At 31.0% G+C, this 20,832-nt stretch overlaps 2 protein-coding genes across 2 annotated transcripts in view; one reads left to right on the top strand and one right to left on the bottom strand.

Annotated features, from left to right (window-relative positions):
• The first annotated feature begins 15,857 nt into the window (after nt 1-15,857).
• Nucleotides 15,858-18,688, top strand: LOC117927393. The gene is made up of 5 exons (XM_034846900.1): nt 15,858-16,274; nt 16,967-17,088; nt 17,199-17,290; nt 18,019-18,105; nt 18,205-18,688. The coding sequence occupies exons 1-5, from the start codon at nt 15,925-15,927 to the stop codon at nt 18,310-18,312; spliced, it is 759 nt and encodes a 252-aa protein (XP_034702791.1). The 5' UTR covers nt 15,858-15,924; the 3' UTR covers nt 18,313-18,688.
• LOC117926047 overlaps nt 18,498-20,832 on the bottom strand; it is a 2,484-nt gene continuing 149 nt past the window's right edge. The window contains exons 2-10 of the mRNA XM_034845133.1: nt 20,613-20,680; nt 20,469-20,502; nt 20,295-20,379; nt 19,870-19,937; nt 19,684-19,797; nt 19,540-19,575; nt 19,346-19,432; nt 19,065-19,156; nt 18,498-18,953 (exon numbers count right to left, since the gene is read on the bottom strand). Coding sequence (XP_034701024.1) covers nt 18,857-18,953; nt 19,065-19,156; nt 19,346-19,432; nt 19,540-19,575; nt 19,684-19,797; nt 19,870-19,937; nt 20,295-20,379; nt 20,469-20,502; nt 20,613-20,680 — 681 coding nt within the window. The 3' untranslated portion in view covers nt 18,498-18,856. The remainder of the gene's footprint in view (nt 18,954-19,064; nt 19,157-19,345; nt 19,433-19,539; nt 19,576-19,683; nt 19,798-19,869; nt 19,938-20,294; nt 20,380-20,468; nt 20,503-20,612; nt 20,681-20,832) is intronic.

The raw sequence follows: 20,832 nt of genomic DNA, 5'->3' as shown, positions 1-20,832 counted from the left end.
AGAAAGAAATATGAAAAGAGAAAGAAAAACATCTTTAGAAAATATGGTTCTATGGTGCATCCAACTAAAGATTACAACATTTCATTTATAATGAGGTTTCTATAGTAATAGAAAGATAACATCAAGTCGTTACATATAATCGTGTTTAGTTGCAATATAACAACTCAAGAACTATTCCAAACTAACTAGATACATGACAATAGTTCTCTTTAAAAAAATAATTATTTAAAAAAAAAATCAATTTGGGAGATTCAAACATAATATATTCAACCAATATAACAAAACAATAATATTATTCTTACTTGATCTGTAATGTTGATGAGACTTCAAATGTAAGCTTGAATCATCTTTTGAATTTCTTTTCAAGATCTTCAACTTACTACTCTCATATAATGGATGAGTCACTTGTGTGGTGCATGTTATTATAAGTGTTAAAAAAAACATAAAAATGATATTGTGATTTGGGACCGTAACTTTATAAAAATAAAAAAAAATTCATACTCTCAATCTTCTCATCAAAGGCTACATGAGAGTTATACTTTTCATTTACCAATATTATATACAAATTAATCCTTAATGGCGGGTTATCAACTTGGATACATTTATGTAATCACATAGATTATACTTTTCCATCTTCCTCCATTACTCATAAACTTCATGTATAAAATAAATTTCATAGTAATAGTGTTAAAAAAGTTATGACACGACATTCATGTAAATGAAAGTTCCTTAAACTCCTCATTTATAACTTTATTTTTCTACATAAAAGACTCTTAGATACCCAATCAATTAGTTCATCTACCTATCAATTGGTATAATCCTTAAAAAAAAAAGTATAAATTATCAATATTTATTATAGAAATGTAATTATGAATGTCACACATTATAAAATAAATAAAAAAAATAAAAAATGTTAACATTCTCAAAATTGGTTTTTGAGGAAAGTGTTGCCTTTAAAGTAGTAGGAAATGTATTCACTTTAGGCATTGACTCTTTTCTAAATTTTATTTGCCTATTTATTTAACTATGACTTGTAACTACTAATTGGTTTCTATATAGAGACAATTGGAAAATTTACAGTAATTTGCTAACAAAACTAATATAATATGTTAGAAAACCAATGTCAATTTTAAGGAGTTCCCAAGAATGGGGAATACCTTTTTTTTTTTTTCTTTTTTTTCTTTTTTTATTCTGACCTATTTGTGATTTTTGAGTTTTTAGGACTTTATATCAATTGATATAAAGTAATTAACCTTTTTTTGAAAAAAAAATTAATTTTTAAAAATTATTTTAAAATTTTTAATTACATTAAAATAAATATATTTTATTAAAAAGTATTTATCATTATTATTGTTATTATTATCTATGTTTTAAAAATAGGAAAATAAAAATTAATTTAATTTAATTTTATAAATAATCAGGCAAGGCGTTGTGGGACAAGGCAATATACAAACCCATTATCTTGACCAATTTAGGTGGTGGTTGTTGTTTTTTCTTTTTTCTTTTTGAAATTCTAAATAGAACTTAATATAATTTTTCTCTAAATACAACTTAAATTATTTTATTATGCTAAGCATTAAGTATTAGTAAGGTGAGAATTGTGTTAATATAGTGTTTTGATTGTTTCAAAAAAGTTATTTTTTGTATTTAATAAAAATTAAATATTTTGATATTTTTTATTCAATAATTTTTAAAAAAATAAATAATAAGTAGAAAATAAATTTAAAACAAATAATTTGAAATTTGAAAAAAAAATTGATTTTAAATATTATGTTAAAAAAAACCATACACCACCATAGTCTTTTCTACTTTATTTTTGTTGTCCTTGGCTTTGATGCAAATTTGGAAAGTTAAAAATTCTATGACCATATGTACCATAAAAACCTAGTATTCGCCAAAGTGTCCTCGTACCCCTACACATATTTATGCAAGCAAACCACTCTCTTTGCACAGAAACTTAAGGCTATGTTTGGTTCTCAGAAAATTTGAGGGAAAATGCAAGGGAAAGAAAATACAAAGGAAAAATAGAAGGAAAGAAAAAGTGAAGGAAAATAAAAAATGGATTAAAAGTTGATAAATTATTTTTATTTTTTACTTCAAACTCATTTTATTTATTTTAACTCATTAATATAAAGATTAAATAATTTTAAAATATATAAGTTTTTAATTAGTTTTAATTATATTTGATTTTCTTTTATATTTTTCATAAGACAACCAAACATGAAAAAATCATTTTCCTTTGCATTTTTTTTCTTTCCTTAGTATTTTCCGGCAACCAAACATAACCTAAGTATTTAAGAAAAATAATCATTTCCTCTACTAGAGATAAACAAGCAAGTTCGAACATTAAGACATTGTTTAGTAATTGTTTTTGAAAATAACTCGAAAAAAATTATGTTTTATTTTTAATCATTTTACATGTTTATATAATTATTTTTTAAAATAATCTTCACAAAATAAATGAAAATAACATAAAATATGTTTTTTAAAAACATTCTATTTTTTGTTTCTTAACAATAAAAAACAAAAAATCATTTTTAGTTGTCAAAAACATGTTTTCTTATTTTTTTTTGTTTTAGAGAACAAAAAACTATTCTCGAAAACATTTGTCAAAAGAGGCCGGAAGCTACTCTAACACACCCAGATCGGATAAAACCCTAATCAAGAATCAAAATTTTGAGACCCATACGATGGTTTTAGTACATTATACCACTATTACACCAATAATGCAAGACAACACACCATCAGATGACCCATCCAGTCAAATGAGCAGGCCTAGGGCTTGAAATTAAAAGTCATTGAGCCGTCAAAAAATTAAGATCCAACAACTTGTATATATTGTTTATTAGGACCCCACCAAGGCCTTTTGGGAATCAAGGTCTTTGCATCAAGATTTTCTATCCAAACTGTGGAGCATTAGGGGCGAGGGACATATATTGAACTTGTTCAACTCTCACTTGAGTGATTTCATGGAAAATAAAAACCATATTAATTACAAAGTAAAAGATGCCTTTCAGATCATAAGAGTTGGAGTTGATGCAGCACCCAACCTGCCAATCTAGTTTGAGAATTGATTAATTAGTTGTTCCTCCCACTCATCTTTTCAATTAGGGATTCCAATTACCAACTTTCCCACAAAAAATCTTTGGTGTCTATCACTTCATCATATTTTTGACTATGCAAAAAATTTAAGTTTGTGTTTGAATTATGAAAAAAGTAGTGAAAAGTGAAAGATAAAAAAGAAAAAGATAAAAAAGGAAGAACTAATCTAATTTCTGTTCATTGGTTTAGTATGGAAAGTATGAGAAAATAAATCAAATGTCATTAAAATTATTTGAAAGTTTAATGGTTTATTTGGTAATTGTTTTCAAACAAATTTTTGTCTTACAAAACATTAGATAACAATGTTCAAAAATTGCTTTTAAAAACTATTTTTCAAAATTATTTTTGAAAATAATTATCAAACAAACCCTAAGTATTCCCAAATTGATTATTATTTATAAAAAAGGAAGAAGGGAAAATGAATTTAAAAAAGAATAGAAAAAAAGTTGTTAAGGCTATGATCGGGAATTATTCTCAAAAATAGTTTTTTGATTTTGAGAAAAAAAAAAAAAGAAAGATGTGTTTGATTGTGAACAGGTCTCGGAACAAATTTTTGAGAATTATTTTTTCAATAACACATTTTATTTTTTTTCATTCGTTTTTTAATAATTATTTTTAAAAATAACTAAACAAGTATAAAGAATGAGTGAAAATAAAGTATTATAAATAAAAATTATTTAAATTAGAAAATAGAAAACAAAATATTCTAAGTTACTACATATTGAAAACTTTTCCAAACAAGGCTTAAGTTTTCTTTTTCGTTTTCTTTTTCTTTTTCCCATTTACTCTTTCCCACTTTCCATGATATGCATACATGGTTTGTTTTTCTTTTGGTGAATTTACATTTTATTTTTTTAAATAAATAAATGATAGTTTAACACATAAAATCAATTTAAAAACCAGCACAAGATCACATGGACTTGTTATTGATGACATTCAAGATATCCTCTAGTGGTGGAGACAACTTTTTGTTGGGGTTCTTATGGGGCCTAAAAGATATAAGCCTTTGCAACAATCAACAGTATCTTATGCTTGTAAACCAAGATGGTTGACAGAAAAGAAGGAACAGGAGTGGGTGGGTGACAAAAGTGGAAGCCATTTTTCAAAGTTTGATGTTACATTGAGAATATATAAGGATTTCATACTTGGAAGATTACACACTCATTGCAATTCAGGTGGCCTTTCTCTTTTCTTCCTCCTTTCCATTATCATCCCTCCTCATGAGCCTTCCTCCACTTTCTTACTCACCTCAACACCCTTCACACCAGCCAAGATATTCACCTTTAATCTTAAAAGTTCAACAAGTCCCAAACGTACAACTTGTTTGAAAACTATTCTCAAAATACAATTTTTTAAAATAGTTTTTATTATGCTTTTTACGATTAAAAGTCTGTTTGAAAATTTACAATGTTTTTTCATTTCTGTTTTTTACTTTTTTTTAATTTAAAAACAAAAAATTGTTTTTGAAAACAGTTAACAAACAAATCCTTAAACCTTATTTAATAACTATTTTTTAGAATAATATTCTATTCTCTAAAATAAAAAAATAAAAAATATATTTCCCAATTTAAAATTATTTTCTATTTTTATTCTTAAAAACAAAAAATAAAGTATTTTAAAAAAATATTTTTTAGTTGTTTTCGATTATTTTTATTTATTATTAAAATATATTTAAAATATTAAAATTAGGTTAAAAAGTTTTCAGATTTCCAAATAAACTTTTATTCTCAAAAACTATTTTCGAAAACAATTAGCAAACAAACCCTTAATCTTATTTTTTTTTATAACTTGGCTTGTTATAAGAGATCAATGCAATAACTTGGCTTGATTTTTTAAGTATGATTTGTAGTGCATCACATATAATTTGTGGATTCATTGGAGGTGGTTGGTAGCTGGTGGTGCTTGTTGGGTGGCAGTGGTGGTTTGATGGTGGTGCATCTTCTTATGTTTCATGAGACTTGAGACTATGTCTGGAGGGCCATTTTTCTTATTGACAGAAATGTGAACCCTAGTGGAGAATGGACATACATCTGTGTGTGAGTTGTTGCACATTGCAATATTGATTGGTTGCAGCTATGAAAAGAGCTGTTCCCAACTACCATTTCCCATGAACACAGATTTCTTTGAAAATTTCCTAAATTAAAAAAAAAATACCTATTCAACTTTGGTCCACCTAATAATTATATATGTGATAATTAATTTGCCAATTGTTAAATTTAATATACCCCATAGTTTATTTCCTAATAATTGTCTATTCATTGTCCATTTAATTCAAGGCTTGAAGAGACAATTCCATGTGGGATGAAGAGATGGGCCAATGTGCAGAAAGATACAAACTCATAAATGGTGTAGATTAAGCAATAACAACACAATATTTCCCCTCTTTCAAGGAGTCATTGATACCATCATTGAGCAAATGATCCCAAATCTTAAGATTGAGAATAATGAATGAGGGTGTGGGTCATCTTCAACAAGTTTTTTATTTGGAAGAGGGAATTTTTTATGCCGTACAAACAACATAAAGGAAAGCGGCCTTTGACCACTAATTTGTGACTTTTTTTTTGGCTTCCAATTTCATCAAGAATGTTGTAATTTTTTTAAGGGAAAAAAAAAAAAAAAAAAAACTTTTATGGTAGAGGTTATAGTAAAGTTAAGGGTTTTTTTTGGTATGACCCTTTTGTCTAGTAGTTCATTTTTTTAATCATTAGTCAAGGATGGGGCTTTCTTTGTTATTCTAAATTAATATACCTTTCTTCTTCCAATGAATTTAATAATTGTGTCTGTAGAATTCTTAAGTGGCTGGGCCAATTCAGTAGGGTACCCTAATCCCAATTAATTTAAAGACAAAATTGACACAATCACTCAAAAATTTGGCATTTTCGTTAAGTGGGTCTTGAACGATTCAGTTGGGGTACCCTAATCCCAATTAATTCAAAGATAAAATTGACATAATCACTAAAAAATTTGGCATTTTGGTTAAGTGGGTCTTGAACAATTCAGTTGGGTATACCCTAATCCCAATTAATTCAAAGACAAAATTGAGATAATCACTTAAAAATTTGGCATTTTGGTTAAAGAGTCTTGAACAATTCAGTTGGGTACTCTAATCCCAATTAATTCAAAGACAAAATCGACCAATTTTACATTTTTTTTTCTTTTTTGAAAAATTAGAGTATAAAAGAAGGGAAAATGTAATAAAATTAGGTAGCGGAGATTAGAAGAAAGACCTTTCATTCTACAAATTAAATAATTGTTTTAGGGATAGACTCCTTTATTCTACCTAATAAATTATTGGTTTAGCCATGTTCAATGGTATTATGAGTAGGAAGAAGATACCCATTAAAAAAACAAAAGCACTTTTTCAAAAAATTATTGTTGTATAAAATTACCGTAATTTTTTATGTCTGTATATTCATATATATATATATATATATGTTAGTTGCACAACTAAAAGGGGGTGAAAATTATAATTTATGCATAATATGGAAGAGCTTTTCAAACATGTATGAATTTGATGAACTTTAATCTAACCACGCGAGTCTTCACTCTTCCTATTATTCTACAACCCTAATTGAGTGCGTCGGCATTCAAACTTTGACTTCTTCTTGACCAAAATACCCTTCAATGTGGGATTATAAACTAATGTATTTATCAATTGACCTTCAAAGCCTATGGGCATTTTTGTCATTTCATTTGGAACAACTTTCGACTCTAGTTTTCACATAGATGCAAGTTTTTTTGTGTGATAAATTTTTTTAGTCACCGTCCGGTCCGTCCCCATTGAATTGGCCACCCCCACCACCACCCTCAACCGTCATTTTAGGCTAGCGATCCCATGCTTGACCAAACTGTCATATATTCACACCTTGGAAAATTGATGACCGTCCGATCTCGATCGGACGGTGTCAACCCTTGTTGCCCATCACCATGACTTGTGATGGATGTGATCCTAGGGCAATGAGGCCAATGAAGACCAAAAATTGAAGCGTCTGCATATGACATATGGGAAAATGAGAGGTGGGCCAACCTTGTCCATATATAAATGGCCTAAAGCTTTAGGCCACAACGCAATTTGCTTTCTATCTCATATCCCCCTCACATATTTTTCAGCTATGAATCACTTTCACCTCTCCCTCTTCATTGCCTTTCTCCTTTTCTTCACTCCGATGACCGTCCAGGCCGCTCGACACAGCTTCCCTCGGCTCTCCTTCGCCAGCCAACAAGTTTTCCGACCGCCGGAAGAAGCTCCCACCCACGGACATGCCAGTGAGTACTTCAAATCGGAGAAAAGAAGAGTCCCAACAGGATCAAACCCGTTGCACAACAAGCGATAGTATCGATCTTTTCGACGATTTTTCCTTCCATTTCATATGATCATATGCTACAGACTTCAAAGTAATAGGTTATAGGGGTGTAGAGATGATGTACAGAAGGTAAAGAAGATATATATAGTAGCTGGAATCCATATATATGTACCATGAGTTTGATATATAATCTTATTTATAGATTTGTTTAGCTTGATTGTTGCAGCTAGGGTTTGTGATTTTAGCCCATATTGTGAAATGGTTGTCTTTGTAATAGCTTTAATTATAGTTTGATATTTTGTACGATTTAGTGTTTTACATTATATATACCTCTATGTTTCGTGAGTTTTCCTTTGTTTTCTTGCCAACCAAACAACTATGAGAATTATGATCACATCAATGCTTCTTGATGATCAAATCTTCTCCTACCATCAAATTTATCTCTCATCAATTTGAGTTTTTCAAATTGGGAAATTGCGTGAGGCCGAGTCACCGAACCGGGTTTCTGACTTGGATCATAGGAGAGTCATTAAATGTGTAGTATAAATACCAATAATTTCATGCAACCACCATGCACTTAAGAGCCATTGTTGTACAGGAAGAGTATGTGTTTCATACACTTGCAAAAACCAAGGCAAGAAATGCAGAAATCAAGGCTTGTGATGGTTGTACCTTTTGGACAGTACGTGCTTTAACTTATACTTAGAAGATATAAGTCAAAATAAGAGGGGTAATAGTGGGAAAAAAGGATGATGGTAGAAGCATGAATATCCCTACATTTTGAGCAATTCAAGTGTTGTAGAGAGAATAGGGTTTTTGTGAAGGTGGTGTGGTCCACAGTGTGGAAGTGCAGATATGGTTATTACGGCTCCACTTTTCTTTATGGGTATGCGCATGGTGTATTTGAAGTTAGTGAAGTTATTATTATTACTTGGTTGAAAAAGAAAAAACTTTGGGTTGCCCTAGTCAAATGAGAAATATTGCCATCTTCACACATCAATAAAGGTATGAGATGAATTGACCTATCATAATAATAGCTCATGCCATAAATAAATAAATATTGCACATATAATATAGTATGCCATAAAGTCCATTTTTGAGGTTGGAGTTTCCGGGATTTAGGGTTTAAGCCTCAAAGTAGGGTTGGGATCCAAGATCTTGATGATGATGATGATATGGAAAAACCTCTTCTAAGTTCAAGGTATTATATTCAATGGAAGGTCTATTTGCTCTTTTGTCTTTTTCATTTTCTTGCTTTATCAGAGAAGTTGAAGGCAAACCATGATAAGGAAGTGTAATTTTTGAAGTCATAAGAAAATTGTAGGAGAGAGATGTGTAATTTGTCTTGTTTTAAGCTAATGAAAGAATATATTTATGATGTAAAAATGAAATAATTGGTTAAAAAAGATAAAATAATCTCTATATTTATGGATTTATGGTTTCTCATGTTTTTGTTTGAAAAATAACCAATTTTTTATATAAATATCTTTGATCATTTTAAGTATTTATAGTATGCTTTAAAAGAAATGGTTATTTTTATAAGAAAACAATAAGGGTAGTTTTGTTAAGACGAGGTCAAAAAAGGATAGAAAGTTATATTTTCAAAATTGGGTTTAACCATTTTAATCAAATAACCCTTTAAAATTGCATAAAAAAATATGATATTAGTTTGAAAGTGATCTTGGTAAAAGCGTTAAATTATATAATGCTTTTATTAATAGTATGTTTATTAAAATTATTTCTATAGAGAAATTGGTATTTGAATATAAGGTAAAAAAAATGTTTTTAATTCAATTGTATTTTTAGAGTCTGTTTGGTAGTGATTTTAGAAATTGTTTTTAATCTAAAAAATGTTTTTTTTAAATAAAAAAAATGAGAAATTTGACACATTTTTAAAAATATCAAGAATTATTTGTAGTGTTGGAAAATCATTTATAATGTTTTCTAAAAAAATATTTGATTAGTGATTCTCTTAAAAATATTTTCAGATAAAATATTTTCACTAAAAATACTTCAAATAGAAATACTGTCAAATGCACTATTAATAATATGTTATATTGCACAAAGAAGCATTTATCATGTGCTAATCTAAGAATCAACTTCAGATTATTCTTTAAATTTTTAAAATTAATTTTTGAATGAATTTTAGTATATATATTTTTTTCCCAAACATCTCAATTTTGCAATAAAAGTGTGTCCAAGTTTTAATACATACAAAGTTCTAACTCATAGTTTCATGCTTCATCAAGATTTCAAGTATAGTGGTTGTGGGTTCTAGAAGGATGGATGACATGATAGTTGAAAATATTTGAAGAGGGATTAAAGTCGATTCTCATTCAAAAATTCTAGAAAATGGGTCCTACAAAAAGACTAGGCCAATCCATCTCAGAGACATCTATTGTTTCTTTGGCAATAGATTTCAATGGCATAAAAATACAAGGATCAATTCATCACCTTAGTTGCATTCAATCATCCAATCGATAGAGCCATTTGAATTGTCTAAAACTACATGAGTGATTGATTGTACTCATGCATGATTTTGATTGCTCGAATACAATTGTCTAAAATTATTAGATTAGTTTATTCTCACAATTTTTAAAGAATTTTGGTTGATAAAATAAAATAAGATATTATATGTATATGGTAAGATTTATTTTTAATGGAATATAATATATTTAAATATTATATCTAATGGATATGTTATATATACTTATATTTGGTGTGTATGAGAAATAAAAATAAATGATTATTTCAATATTGATATTTGTTTAAAATAAAAATTATATTACATCATACTGTTTTCTATTTAAAAAATAAAATCTCTTTCATATTTAATATTATTTAAACGTCGTTCATTCTACAATTTATCATTTAGTAAGTAAAGTTTTTATTTCTTTATTAATAATATTCATAATTAAAAGATTTAAAATTTATAAATAAAAATATTATATTATGTTGTTAATTAAATATATATATATATATAAAAAAAATATATATATATAAAATAATAATATGTTTATTAATATTATTTTAGATTATATTTTATACATTTTTTATTCTTTCTTTTTCAAACTATAATTTTAATTTATTAATGAAATTTTTTATCTTGTAAAATGATTACTATAAAGAATTAAAAATAATAAAAGAAATGGATGGGAAAAATAAATTTATGTATCATGAAATATGTATATTCCATATATCAACTTAAAATTATCATATCTCATATATAAAAAATATAAATAAAACATTGAATAATATATTTTACTACTTATCTTATTTATATTTGATTGAATATGAGATATAATAAGTTATAAGATAAATTATCATATCTCATGTTATATTTAGTAAACCAAACATAATTGTAGGATTTATTTTCAAATGTAAAAGAGTTTTAAAGTAGAAATTTTTTTTCATATATCAAAACTTAAAACCTCAAGGTCTAATTGTTGGAGATTAAGTTTAGGTTTACTTTCTTTCAAAGAGTATGGAGTGGCAATTAATAAGTAATTAGAGATAGTGTACTAAGGAATGATAGGAGATCATCACATTAAGGGTGTGAAGGAAAATACGATTACAACATGCATTTGTGAATAAGGACTTAGAGAGAAATGTGCATATAAATATAATAAAACTTTAGGCTCTATTGAATTATTTTTCTTAGGCATCAACTTAAGTTCATTTCTTCTTTATGGTCGCTTGAAGCTTAGTAAGAAGTTTTGTCCCACTTTGGATGGAGATAAGAAAAGAAAAAACCAAAAAAAAAATGTAAAGATTCTCTACTCTTAATTTGTGGAGGATTTGATGTATGTCATGGTATCACAAGGCTAAATATAGCTCATCCAGTCAGAGTTATGAGCAGCTTTTGCTTAATCTTAGAAAGAAACACTAGAAGGTAGTGAAGTGAATCTTCAAATGCTTGAAAGATAACTCAAGTGTGTGCTACTGTTTTGAAAGCTCAAACAATCTTGGAAAGATTTATCAATGAAGATATGACTGATGATACAAATAGAAAGAGATCAACATTTGTTTAATTGATACCTTTGCATGAAGGGTTATTTCCAACTAGTTAAGTTGTAGCATCATGTTGCCTATCCACAATAAAAGCTAGGTATATAGATGCAACTAAAGTAATGAAGGAAATCTTATAGTTGAAGAGTTTTCTCCAAGAATTGAGTTTGAAATAAGTAAAGTATGCAATATATTGTGATAGCCAAAATGCTATGCATTTAAACAAGAGCTCTATGTATCATCCTCACATTAAGCACATTGATGTGAAATATCACACACTGAGAGATATAGTTGAAGAACTTTAAAAGGTCATTCAATTAAAAATAATTCATATTTATAAGAATGTCTCAAATATTTGGCAAAAGTGGTTTCTAAGCAAAAGCTTGGGAGGTATTCTTCTAACGTGGGTTAAAAGGGGAGATTTTTTGTTTATTCCCTTAATAAAGCTTGTGGCTAAGGTTCTTTGGGCAACAACTTAAGCCCATTTATTAGCATTTAAAAGCAAGTTGTAAATGCTCTTGTTGAGAGAGAGAGAGAGAGAGGGGGGAAGAGTAGTTGTTGCAAATTTAAGGAGAATAAAATAAAATTGAAGAAAGACATTCTGTTAGAGTTGCTTCTAAGTACAAAATGTCGCTCTTTTACATTATTGAAATGAAGGATGTGGTTTTTCTATTTCAATCTATGACGTATTCCACTAAACTTTCTCTCATAGAAGTCTAGTGAGATCCTTGTACTTCACCATTTGATAATGGAATAAAAATTTCTCCATGATATTTTACCTCCTTTAAAAGAATTTTTCTATATTACATTTAATAACTCTTTTTTAATATTTCAATTTATTGTTATTATTGGTTTCTAATTGCTTTTATTGTTGGGTTACTTGTGAAAGTAAAGTTCTTACCGTTAACCTAAGGGTTCTCCTAATCACATTTTCATGACAATAACCCATAGTTAGTATACTAATGGTTTAAAATAAAGATAAGTTTTAGATTTTAATTAAAAAACTCAATTGGAATGACAAAATACTTATCAAGGGATCAAAGGATGCAAGTTTAAGAGAATATGAAAATTGTTCAAACCTAGGATTATTTGTAAGATAAATACACAGGTGCACCTAAGTTTGTCATACTAAAATCATGCATCTTTAAATACTCAATTTATACATTAAAGATACATTTTCATTAAAACATGAGTATTATCATACAAACTTTAGGCAAATTGTTTTAAAAATGACTATTGATACTTAAATACCATGTTTAAGTGTTAGAAGTGAAATAAATAAATAAAAGATAGGTTTTCTTGCCAAATAAGGTGAATCGGTCAAGTGGATTGACCAGCTCAACCGATTAAACGGTTAAGTTTTCTTAGTCAAGGGTAGATGAAAAGATGCAAAAAATCTTCTCTATTTTCTAGTAGTTATGCATTCCTAGTCAGGGGTGAGACTTCTCTCAATCGAGGGGTAGGTTTTCTCGATCGAGACTCAACGATCACTTGTTATACATTTAATACCCAACGGCTAGTCAATCTGTCAAACCGGAACTTGACAAAACGAGGTATTTTTTGTTATTTTTGTTCCTGATACTAGAAACTTATAAATAGAAAGCTTCATTTATTTATAAAAAAAAAAAAAAAAAAAGAACATCTGCATCAATTGTCCAACTACTTGTCCTTCATTTAAAGCTCTCATTTTCTTCTTTCTTTGGTTCATTGTTTTGTCACTTGCATATCCTGTAGCACACCATTTCTTATTCATCCTAGCCTTTTTGTGTATTTGAACATGTTAGAAAAATTAGGCTAATCCAACCTATGGTAATCACCCTAGAGAGGGGGGTGAATAGGGTGATGGTCTCTTTTACAAATTTAAACTATGTGAATGTAAGAGACAATTATATACAAGTATATAATAAGCAATATAAAGACAATTAAATATAAATTAAAAGAGTAAGGAAGAGAGAATGCAAACATAAGATTTTATAGTAGTTCGGCGCAACCCGACCTACATCCACTCTCCTCTAGCTTCAATCCCAAGCTTAAGGTTCCACTAATTCAAGGCTTTCAAACCAAAGCCTTCAAGCAATACAATTGGATTATGGTTCCAATTCACACTCTTGGACTTTTGGCTCCAAGTACCCTTTACACTTCTCAAGAGATATTCCACTCTTGAACAACCCCTCAAGTGATACCCCACACTGAGAAACTTCCTCTCAAAGATTTACAAATAAATGATCTCACAAAATCCTAGTATAAAAACTTAGCTCAAATGATACAAGAAAACTATGATTGAATTGTGCACTAAAAGATATGGCAAGTTTAGAACAATGGTGCACTCAAAAACACTCTTCCAAGGCTCAAATATATTCAAGAAATGTTTGGGAAGGTTAAGCTTTTAAACAATGAAGATTTGAGCCTTTTTATAAGAGAAAAGTTAAACTAGCCGTTTGAAGGTTCGACCGGTCGAGCTAGGGGTCGACTGGTTGATTAGCCGTTAGCATTTAATGCTTGGTAGGTGATCGTTGAGCCTCAACCGGACCTCAATCGGACCTCGACCGGTTGAGGTTCAACCTTGACCAGTTAAATAACCGTTCTAGAAGAAATATAAAGTATTTTGCACCCTCGATAGGTTGAGTTGGGGGTCTACCCGGACCTCGACCGGTTGAGTTAGGGGTCAACCCGGACCTCGACCGGTTGAGCTTGCGGTCGATCGGTTCCTCATCCAGTTCAATCGGTTGAGCCGTTTTTTAGCTCAACAACCAACTTTTTCAACTTAAAACCTTTTAAAATAAGTTTGAAAAACATTTAACACAAGGTTTTTAGTTGAAAACATGAAATCATCCAATTCTTAAAATATTTAAAACAAAATAACTCTTGGATGATTTTGGTGCATAAGTAAATAATGTAATGCATGAAAATCCTAGTACACCAACAACCTTACAAAGAGATCTTATGAAGCTTGGGTCTTGAAAAATACTTCTCTTTGAGGTGGTCTTCTTCTTCATGATTTCTCCTTGACTTGATTTGTCTTTGTGATTATCACTTTGGAAATCGTCTTGCCTAATCACACTTGAAATATAATCATTAGTTCTAAACCTTATTTTGTTATCATCAAAATCAAAATTAACCAAACCTTGGTTTCACAGAACATTTATTGAGCTAGGATGAGAGTTTGTTTCTATATTGTTTAAGTGAGATTATGAGCATTGAAAGATTTAAGTTAGTGAATACTTGAAAGGATTGTATAAGTGTCCATTGGAGCTAGATTCCAAGCATAAAGACATTAGAAGCTTGGTTGAAGTGTTAAATGGAACCCTCACTCAATTGGAGTTTAAGAAAAGTGGATGTAAGTAAGGGGTGTCAAACCACTATAAAATTTGTGTTTGCTCCTCTCACTTAATCTCTTTACATTTGTGCCCTATTTTGATTAAATTTGTAATGATTAGAAAAGTTTTTCAAAAACTCAATTCAGAATCCTTCTTGGGTAATTTTCCTAATAAGATTAGCCTTAATTTCACACTTGCCAATCATACTTAACCTTCCTTCATTGGTATTTATCCATCTCCCACTCCCACCATACTATTCTTCTCTATTAGTATGGAACTATGCCTAACAATACTTTCTTAAGATTTAGGGATTATATTTTACCTAAGTTCGCTTAGAAAAAATACATTTTGGAAGACATTTCCATTTATCCTTAGTGTCATTATTTATCGTTGTTTGACTTTTTTTTTTTTTTTAAAAAAAAAAACATTACATTTGAATATTGTTGATAAAAATTATATCTTAGATTATAATTTATTTAAAAAAAAAAAAATTGTCTTTGTAAAGACTTCCTATTCTCTTACCTCTAACAATCCTATTATGGATTTTAACTTTCTATAAAACAAAATGAGTTTATAATGAATTAAATATTTCAACTATATTATATATGGCCATAGCATTATGAATTTCTGGCCATGTACTATCATCATGCAATACTTCATCATGACTTGAAAGATCTAGATAAGACATGTGATTCATGTGGCATTGAATTGATTCCTAAACCAAGGGATCTCAATTTTTTTCCATGCCCTTTTCTTTATAATTTCTGATAAGGAAGAGCGCTTCACTGCTTGGTTCCCAAGAAACAAACAACTCCTATCTGGTTTCTAGATAATAGCCATTTCTTTTGACTCACCTTCATCTCTTTCAACTGTCCTCCCTATCAAAGTTATTATTTATTCCATTAGTTTTTTTCTTTTGTTAACATCAAATTCAACGGTTTTGAGAGTAATTCATTGCTTGGCCAACACATCACGCCTTCTCTTTAAAAATAATCCCATAAATTCCTACAAAAATTTTGGAATGTCTATTTTCCCAAATTAAAAATTCCTCAAGAGATTAGCTTATACTAACAACCAAACACCCTCAAAGGCCAAAAACCAACTGTATAAATACCTAACACTAACTGAAAATTGATTGTGCACAACGCAAAGGACAGAGATTTAGAGGGATTTTTTCAAGGGAGAGAAAGAGAATGAGTTTTCTTAGAGGGAGATTAGCTGGAGCAGAGGGAGCATACTTTTACCAGGAAACCAAGCACGCCGTGGCCCGGCTCGTTCAGAACAACAGGAACCTGCCAGTGTCGGCTTCCAAAGCGGCTTCATCGGCGGATCACGAAGGCCAAGCTGATGTGCTTCCTGAGGTTCTGAGACACTCTCTGCCGTCGAAGATCTTCCACCAACAGCCGTCGGATTCGTCGCTCTCCAGTGCTTCGAAATGGGTTCTTCACAGTGATCCAAAAGCTACCTCCACTCCCTCTTCTAATGATATGAACCCTCTTCGAGCTTATCTTTCTCTGCCCCAGGTCACTTTTGGACCCAAAAGGTCAGTTTTTTTTTTCTTGTCCTGTTTGGTTGCTGAGAAATTAGGGGGAAAATTTAGGAATGGAAAGAAGTTTTTTGAAATTCTGGGACCCACAAAACAAAGAACCCTATGCCCAACTGAGGCGCGAGGGCTTGCATTTCCCTGCCCCAGGTCACTTTTGGACCCAAAGGGTCAGTCTTTTTCTGTTCGGTGGCTGAGGGAGTGCAGGAAAACATAGGAAAAGAAGATAATTCGGGGTTTATTAAAGTTGGGATTTTCAATCTTGGGACCTTAAGAAGGACAAAAAAAGAAACCCTTCAATGAAATCAAATTAGTGCAATATTTGGAATTCAGTAATATGTTTTTTTGCAGAGAAATTGTAGGGGATATGAAAGAAGTTGGAAATTGAATTTAGATTTTCAAATTGTATTGAACTGACAAAGCAAGACACTTTGCTCACCTGAGGCAAATAGAACTATTTGTTTTATTGAAAATGATTGGGGATAAGGTAGTTTCTTCCTCCTTCAAGTTCATGAATTATGCAAATGCTCTTAGCTTTCCCAAGTATGTCTGCCATGAAAAGCAAGTTTTGTTGAAAGCATCATGAAGCATACCATGGGCATAAATAAACAGACCCATTCATGTTGGATTAAGAATATTTGTTTTTCTTTCATCGTGCTAATTTCAATAAGCTAATATACTGTTACTGACAGATGGCAATTGCCTGAGCAAGGGAACTCGGTTTTAGCCTCCACAGCCAATGAATTGCGGCGTGACAGGTACAGCCATGTTAATCCTGAGAAATTGAAGGCTGCAGCTGAAGGGCTTTCACAAAGTATGTTTTATTGATCTTCAAATCTTCTCTAAATTTCACTTGAATAATGGCTCTTTAATTTTGTGTCGTTGTATCTTAATTCTTACACCTGGTGTGTTGGTTTCTTCAAGTTGGAAAGGCATTTGCTGTTGCTACTGTGGTTGTATTTGGTGGTGCCACACTGATGTTTGGACTGGCAGTCTCCAAGCTACAGGTGCACAATGTAAGTATGAATTTGGCATGCCTTTTGATTCGTAAATTCTCTCCACTACGTAGATTCTTATCTTGTTGTGAATTAGTCATTCTGATGAGAAAGGGTGGTCTGCAAATACAAACATTTCCTATTGTTTACCTGTTTAGTCTTCCACATTGGTAAGCCCAGCATACTGACTTTTACTATTATTAGGAAAAGAATCAGTCCATGAAACTATTTGGTCCTCCAAATTCTGGTTGTTCATCGGAATGTCTATTCCAATAAAAGAACAAGATGCAAGGAAGGAATTCTTAGAAAATTAGTGTGATTTGACAGAATCTAGAATTTTTTTTTTTCTTGGGGTTAACCTTTGATACATTCCAGAAGCCTAGTACAGGTTGAAATACTGAGATGGGTAGAAAAGACAGAAAAGCTGAATCAGAGTGATGTATGGTTTGAACATAAAAGCACTAAAGAAGAGAAACTTGTTCATTTGCAGAACTGAGGTGTCTGTTCAACAAATTCAAAATAATTGTGTTGGAAAAATTCATTAACAACCAGTAGTGCTGTGTGGCGTGTTAAATTTACGACAACTTTAATATTTTTCGTCGTAGAGATGAGACAATCTCCAGGACTGTCTTCACTGGTACATTTGTTCAGCCTCCTCAAAGAGATTTATTGTCCATGTGCCACCATTTCTCTGTTTTAGCTCGACAAATATTGAAATAGACAAGTTTACTTATCTTTTACTTTGACAGAGTGATGACATTCGAATTAAAGGAAGAGAACTGGTTCAGCCAAAATTTGACACGCTCAGGGAGCAACTGATTCCCATGAGAATTTGGGTACGCTAAATAAGCAGATTGAAACCTGGCCATGCTTTTTTTTCTTTTTCTTTTTTTGTTATCTTGCTTGCTAACTAATTCAAATCTGTCTAATTTCAGGTTGAAAATATGTCGAAGAAATGGCATGTGGAAAGGGAGGAAGATATCAAAGAGAAACCTATTATAAAGGAGCTCACCAAAATACTAGGGACAAAGACATCTAGCTGATATCTAATAAGGTATGTACATAAAATTGAGTGTATGCTTATGGTCACAAAGCTTGAGAGTTGAAGAAAATAAACAAATCTCTAGTATTGTATACATCAGTGATTTGATTGGCCAATGTCTTTCAATTTTTGAAAGATTAATCAATAAAAAGGTGTAAAATCAAAGAAATTGTCCAACACAAGCCATTTCAATATAGGATATATGCTGATGTTTATTTGGATGTATTGATTCTCATAGATGAAGTTTAAACAAATCTCTAGTATTGTATACATCAGTGATTTGATTGGCCAATTTCTTTCAATTTTTGAAAGATTAGTCAATAAAAAGGTGTAAAATCAAAGAAATTGTCCAATACAAGCCATTTCAATTTAGTATATATGCTGATGTTTATTTGGATGTATTGATTCTCATAGATGAAGTTTTTTCTCTCTGAGTTCCCTTCCTAGTCTCGAGGTGATAGAAACCCTGTGGAAACTGTGCAATTATACTGGTTTCTTCACTCCATTTCCTCATCCTTGGCTTTCAGTCATCTTTGAGTGACTCTTCATTGCTTGTAATCTAAACCAGCTCCATATTTCCAAGCCTCAAGATACCGCTTCCACTTGTACTTCATCTTGGCTGGAAATGCATTCATCAGTGGCCTTGCAGAAGAAAGTGTTAAAAGGCATGTAAGTGAAGAATGAGATAAGAAAATTTGTTGAAGATTTAATGGTTTAATTAAGAGAAAAAACGATACCCAGAAAGATCGTTACCTAATTGCAGGATCAATGAAGGTTGACAGAAATGTATAGTAACCCAACATGACAAAATGTCCAGACCAGTCAAGCAGCACTGGAACACCAACCTTAAAGACAAGTACCAAGTAAGGTAATTGAATTTGCCATTATTCCCTTTGTTTACCAAAACACCAGATGCTTGTAAAGATGCAGGAATGAAAATTCACTACTTAAAACCAGATTGTGATTTACATGTTCTCATCTGCTCCATTTTTCTAAGTACTCAGCTGTAAATATGGATTTCATTCATAAATTACCTGCTTGAAAATTGATGGAAGAATTTGAGGTTTACTCAGCATAACAAGGCCTAATGTCTTGACAAGAGGCCCAAACTGTATAACATCCTGTAACAATAGAGAGTTTCAATGGAAGATTGGATCTAAAACCTAACCAATTCAACAAATCAAGTTGAAGTCAGGAACCATGAAAAAAAAAAAACAGAAAAAAGAACCTGAAGAAATGGCCTTAGTACTGGATCACCTAGCCTCTGGTAAAGTTACACATGAACTCATTAGAGAAGAAAAGAAAAGAAAGGTGTAAGCAAGAGGGGCAGAAGCGAAGGGTCTCTGGGATTGTTTGAAGCTACACAAGCTACCTGCATGCTCTGGAAATTGACATAAAGAAGCTCACTGATGAAATCAGGAGAAACATCATACTGTTGCTTTGCTGACATTGCCCTTTGAAACAACCATGCTGCACTAAGGTTGGGCTGCATTGAACAAATATTCATTGAGCTAATTGTATAGTAGAAGTTGCTAAATCAATTACAGAAAACACGAACCATGTATGGATTCAGCAAAGACAAGTTGTCAGAGTCAAGAAAGTTGCCAGTGATTGCTTCATATATTCCTGGATTTGCAGGCAAAGAAAGATGTAATATTAGTAATGTTCATTATCAATATTCTGGGAGGGTGGAAACCCCTCAAAAAGGGAACTCATTCTTTCTTTCCACAACATTATAACACATGGATCCACCCTCTTTTTAAGGTGGGATCATCACAAATGAAACAGAGGGGAAAAAATATGGAGCCACCACTGCTATGATTTCTTGAAATCCTAAGGAAATGAATGTTTTATATATGAAAAGAAATAAAACTTGCTTCAAATAACAGCAATTCTGAGTTATTACTCCCAATAATTAATCGACATTGTAAGATTAGCCAACAAAGTATACAATGCTTCTCCGATTTCAAATTGAGAATGTACCAGTTGACAACCTCTCAAGGTGCCTGGTCAAGCTCCCAAAACCACCAAATGAAACTGGTGACTGTATGCCGCTAGCATCACCAAACTGCAGAGAATGATTTTGTAACACTTCCATTCCATTTTATATGTGACCATTATCTATTGGAGGCTTTAGAAGTATATAATGTAAAACACCTGTAAAACGCGATCAAAAGCTGCTGGCAATGGACTAAGGCGACCCTCCCCCATCGGAAAAGAAGGATGCATCAGATTTTAAGCATATACAAAACAAATCGTTTTAACCAACGCTTGCAGTATATGTACTACTTGCATTGTTACCTGTCACGATATGTAGGGAAAATTCCAAATACAACTCTCAGTATCTGCAGATCTTCCAAAGAGACTCCCTACAAAGTATGAAATGCCAATGATATCAATATGAGAGCCTCAAAAAAAGAGAGAAGAATTAAATATACTGGCACTGCTATTTGGAAGTATGATTTTGAAAAAATTTATTGAGGATGTCATGGCAATCTCAAAGGATGGGGAAAAAAAAAAA

Source organism: Vitis riparia, chromosome 12, assembly GCF_004353265.1.
Source record: "Vitis riparia cultivar Riparia Gloire de Montpellier isolate 1030 chromosome 12, EGFV_Vit.rip_1.0, whole genome shotgun sequence".
NCBI classification, from domain to species: domain Eukaryota; kingdom Viridiplantae; phylum Streptophyta; class Magnoliopsida; order Vitales; family Vitaceae; genus Vitis; species Vitis riparia.
Note: the sequence above shows the minus strand (reverse complement) of the source record. Positions and strands in the feature narration are given on the sequence as shown.

Excerpts from the sequence above, each read along its gene's own strand:
- LOC117927393 (XM_034846900.1), top strand. The coding sequence starts at position 15,925 with ATGAGTTTTCTTAGAGGGAGATTAGCTGGAGCAGAGGGAGCATACTTT. Across the intron at positions 17,291-18,018 it reads CCAAGCTACAGGTGCACAAT|AGTGATGACATTCGAATTAA; the intron begins GTAAGTATGAAT and ends TTACTTTGACAG. Across the intron at positions 18,106-18,204 it reads TGATTCCCATGAGAATTTGG|GTTGAAAATATGTCGAAGAA; the intron begins GTACGCTAAATA and ends GTCTAATTTCAG.